Source organism: Nicotiana attenuata, chromosome 3 (assembly GCF_001879085.1).
Source record: "Nicotiana attenuata strain UT chromosome 3, NIATTr2, whole genome shotgun sequence".
Taxonomy (NCBI): Eukaryota; Viridiplantae; Streptophyta; class Magnoliopsida; order Solanales; family Solanaceae; genus Nicotiana; species Nicotiana attenuata.
This window is the reverse complement of record NC_031991.1, coordinates 44,921,059-44,925,121: the sequence shown is the minus strand read 5'-3', so window position 1 is coordinate 44,925,121 and position 4,063 is coordinate 44,921,059. Positions and strand designations below refer to the sequence as shown.

Sequence of the window (4,063 nt, the reverse complement as noted above, 5' to 3'; positions counted from 1 at the left end):
CCTATTTTGCGGACGTCTTCAGACTTGACGTACATTTCAAGCATTTTTATCACAAGAAGTTCCCGACGTTCATCCGAAATCCTCAAAAAATCTTTCAGAGTTTCATCATCTTCGATGTTAAACTCAGCATAACAAGCAACCCCATGCGGAGTAAGCGAATATGGATATCTTTCGGTTACATTAATATTAACCGAATGTTTACTCACACTCATTCTTTTACATATCAAAGATACCATTCTATCGTGCTCCAATGTGAGTGGCGACTTAACAATACATTGTGGAGAACAACTATAATGTACTGAGTTAGTCTCCACGACAACCTCACCCCCTCCCCCTCCCCAATATAATGCAACCCTAGTTTTTCTCTCTTCAGACATTATAACAAAATGCAGAAAAACTTAAGTAAACAAATATTTCGGAATGAATAAGAAAACTACAAAGAATGCTGAAGAATGCATTTTTGAAGAAAGAATGAAGCTCTTTAAGTAAGCAAATATTTGGTGCGAGGGATACAATAATTGAGTGTATTCAAAATGCAGAAAAAGTTAAGTAAACGAATATTTCGGAATGAATAAGAAAAATACAAAGAATGCTGTAGAATGCATTTTTGAAGAAAGAATGAAGCTCAACGTAAACAAATATTGAGTGCGAGGGGTACAATAATTAGGGGTACAATAGTTGAGCGTATTTGGTGCGGTTAACATATAGCGCGTGGATTTCATACGCTATATATATAAAAACGTCATCTGGTCCGGACCCCTAAGGCCCCAACTCCGGAGTCTTTCTATATGTATCTCCCTTTGTATACCCATCAGCTGCCATTCCCCGCCACGTTTTAGCGCTGAAACAAAAAGAGCTCTTCTAGGGTTTTCTTTCCGACCTCTCCGATCAAGCAAAATCATGGGTGGAGGCAACGGTCAGAAAGCCAAGATGGCTCGCGAGAAGAATCTCGAGAAGTCGAAAGCTTCCAAAGGTATTCTCTCTCTTGAATCTACTCGAATCCTAATCTATTTCTCTGTAAATACATATCTTAATTATTATTGAACTATTGGTAAAATTAGTCCCATTTTAGCTTTAATATAGTCCGATCTGACTGCAGTACTAGTGCCTTTAGCGTTGTTTTAGACACAAAAATGTTTACATAAAAGGTTTAGCTCGCTTTTATGTTAACTACCTAAATTGTCCCATATACGCAGGAAGTCAGCTCGACACGAACAAAAAAGCCATGAGTATACAGGTACTGCTTTTAATTTCATTTTTTATACTTAATCGTTGATGTAACAGAAGTGTAATTGGAACGTTGAAGGGACTTTATGAGGAATTTAACTGGATACAAAATTTAATGTGTTGATTTAACTGATTATCTTAGTGCTTGTGAAAGAAAATATTATAGTACTTGAGCATCAACATATTGTTGTCGAGATTAGATTGATTTTTGAGTTCCATGTGTACTTATTTTCTTGGTCTTAGTGGTGGTGCAAGTGTTATATTGAATTTTAATAGGGGCTTTATTTTGGCTAATCAAATTTGAATCGCTATTCTTAATACACAGAAGAAAATTCTTAATAGTGAAATTATCATAAAAAGTAAGTTGAAACTTTTCTCTTCGTGCTTGATTTTTTTGGTAACTATGGTATCCAGGCTAGCTTGCACGCACTTCGACTAATTTCTCGGGGTACCTGCTACTTTCCACCAGTAACAGGCTATTACTGGTAACTTTGCCCACCAAGGCTTGAACAGATGGGAAGAAATCACCTACGACTTTTGTCTCCGCTAGGATTCGAACTGAGATTTCATGGTTCTCAACCCACGTCAATGACCACTAGGTCTCTACTTATCTATATTGGCATAAGATTCTACACGGGATACCTTGTTCCTTTGATTGATTATTGTGATCAGGGACAGATGAGAATTGATAACTCAATTGTTTCTTTTTCTCCTAGGAAGAGTAACCTTTTCCAATTTTTAGCACTTGAATTGATCTCCTGCAAAGATAAAGAAGCAGTTTTTTGCTCAGATTTAGGAATAGAAGAATCGTCAATTGGCTTAAGAGCATTATAGTTGCAGGACTGGATGGCTGAATGTGTCCTAATACAACATCCTTGCACAAAATGTTGTCTCCTTCGTATAAAATTTGCTGCCTGTGATTGTCAACAAAGAGATGAGTAGACTGGGGTATCTCCTGAGAGTGGAAGAAGTAAATGTATACTTTACCAACTTACCCACTTTATTTCTAGTTCTTTTCAGAATCTGTATCATAGAACTCAGTGGGTAGTTGTAGTAGTCATATCCAAATTGTTGAGAGAGCAATTTTTGCTTGAGTAGCTACAGCATTAGGCTCCCATCTTAATTGAAAGAAAGAAATCATTAATGAACTAAGGGCCATTAAGCAAAACCCTTGAGTATATTTTCTTCTTTCAAGAACTTTACAATGTAAAAATCACATCCAAGTTCTATGTGTTGGAAATTTTCACTAGGCTTCCATAGGTCTCTGATTTTTGTTCAGAGATATTGGTGACTCAGTTGTTTACCAAACAGTTTCTCAGTGATGGAGAATTTCAAAGGCTGATAGATGTGGGCTATTTCTTCTGGAGGGAAGAATGGCATCATATCATCATTTGGAATTGGTGAATCCCAGATTAGTAATGAGATCAGTAGATTTTGCTTCAGCCTTATCAGAAGAATTTTGAGCTTGCTTTGGGTACTGTAGCCACTGGAGTTTCTTGGAATGAGGTTTTCTTTGGTTTGTTCAGAACTGATTTTGCTATACTGGGAGGTTTAGGTGGTATAGCAGAAGATGCCATGCAAAATAAGGAGGTGAGGTATCAATAAGAACTAGGATGTAGAAGCTTAGAAAGTTTTAAAGAGAAGGATGAGTTTCTGTCACTATCAAAAGCTTGAAAGCTCTATGTTTTTTGCTGCAGAGTGTATAACGAGTCAATTGATATTGGTTTTATACCTAATAATGATTCAAGTTATGTTACTGCATTTATTTTAGTTTGTATTTGAAACTTCACACTTTTTAAAAGCTTTCAATTAGTGTATGGTTTATCAAATTGAACTAGCCTTTGCCTAAAATTCCCTTAGGAGGGCTATTTGAACTGATTCAAAGTCAATCTGCACTTTACTGTGATATAGGCCTAAGTTTTGGCTTTGTTGACTTTCCTATCGGTTTTGCCAACTGTTAAGGTTTTAAGGGTTAGAATTTTTATTTTATGCGTCGCACAACAACATAACTTATGTGAGGGTCTCCCCATTACTTGACAAGTGGACTCATGGGTCCCACTATTTTACTTTAAAACATAGAACCAAAAAAGAAAATGTTAAAGTCCACATTATTTCATATTAAGATACTTAACTGAAAGAGCAAAAGAGAGTGAAAATATGGTAAAGAAATATGGCAGCTAATGAAAATTCCTGTCTAAGAGCACATATCTACATCAATTTCAATATTATCTTATCAAGGGACCAATGGGGGTGAGTCCTTAGCGATGGCTGCTGTCAGAAGACGCCTTAACTACCAGCCCATCTATATACATACCAACATTACACAATGCTGCGAGCCCATATAAGAGCCGGACCAAAGGTTACAGAAAGCAAAGGTTTAGACATGAATTTTTTTATTAGCTGATATATTTTGTTATATTTTCACTCTTCTTCTCTTTGCCTTTAGTTAAGTATCTTAATTACAGAAATTTCGATTTCAAAAATGCCTTTTTGTTGGTTTTGATGTTTCAAAGCAAGTGGGACCCATGAGTCCACAAGTCCAATAATGAGAAGATGGCCAAATACATATACAGCCGCCTATACTTGTCTGTCTCTATATTCCATTTAGACACTTAAACGAAGCCACAAGTCAAATGCCACTATAATACAATGCCACTATAATACTTCTAACTTGATATATTTCATTTTATTAGATGAATCTTAATGATGTTTTATGAAATTTCTAGCAGTCTTGGTCGTGAAATCCTCAGCGTGCTTCTATTGTGTTTTTTTTGGTATTAATCATCAGAACGGAACATCACATGGACTCACCTTTCCTCTCCCCCCCCCCCCCCCC

At 36.4% G+C, this 4,063-nt stretch overlaps 1 protein-coding gene across 1 annotated transcript in view; it reads left to right on the top strand.

Annotated features, from left to right (window-relative positions):
• The window catches only part of LOC109223644 (uncharacterized protein At2g23090-like), a 4,090-nt gene continuing 775 nt past the window's right edge, over nucleotides 749-4,063 (top strand). The window contains exons 1-2 of the mRNA XM_019388029.1: nucleotides 749-973; nucleotides 1,197-1,237. Of these exons, the coding sequence (XP_019243574.1) occupies nucleotides 901-973; nucleotides 1,197-1,237 (114 nt within the window). The 5' untranslated portion in view covers nucleotides 749-900. The remainder of the gene's footprint in view (nucleotides 974-1,196; nucleotides 1,238-4,063) is intronic.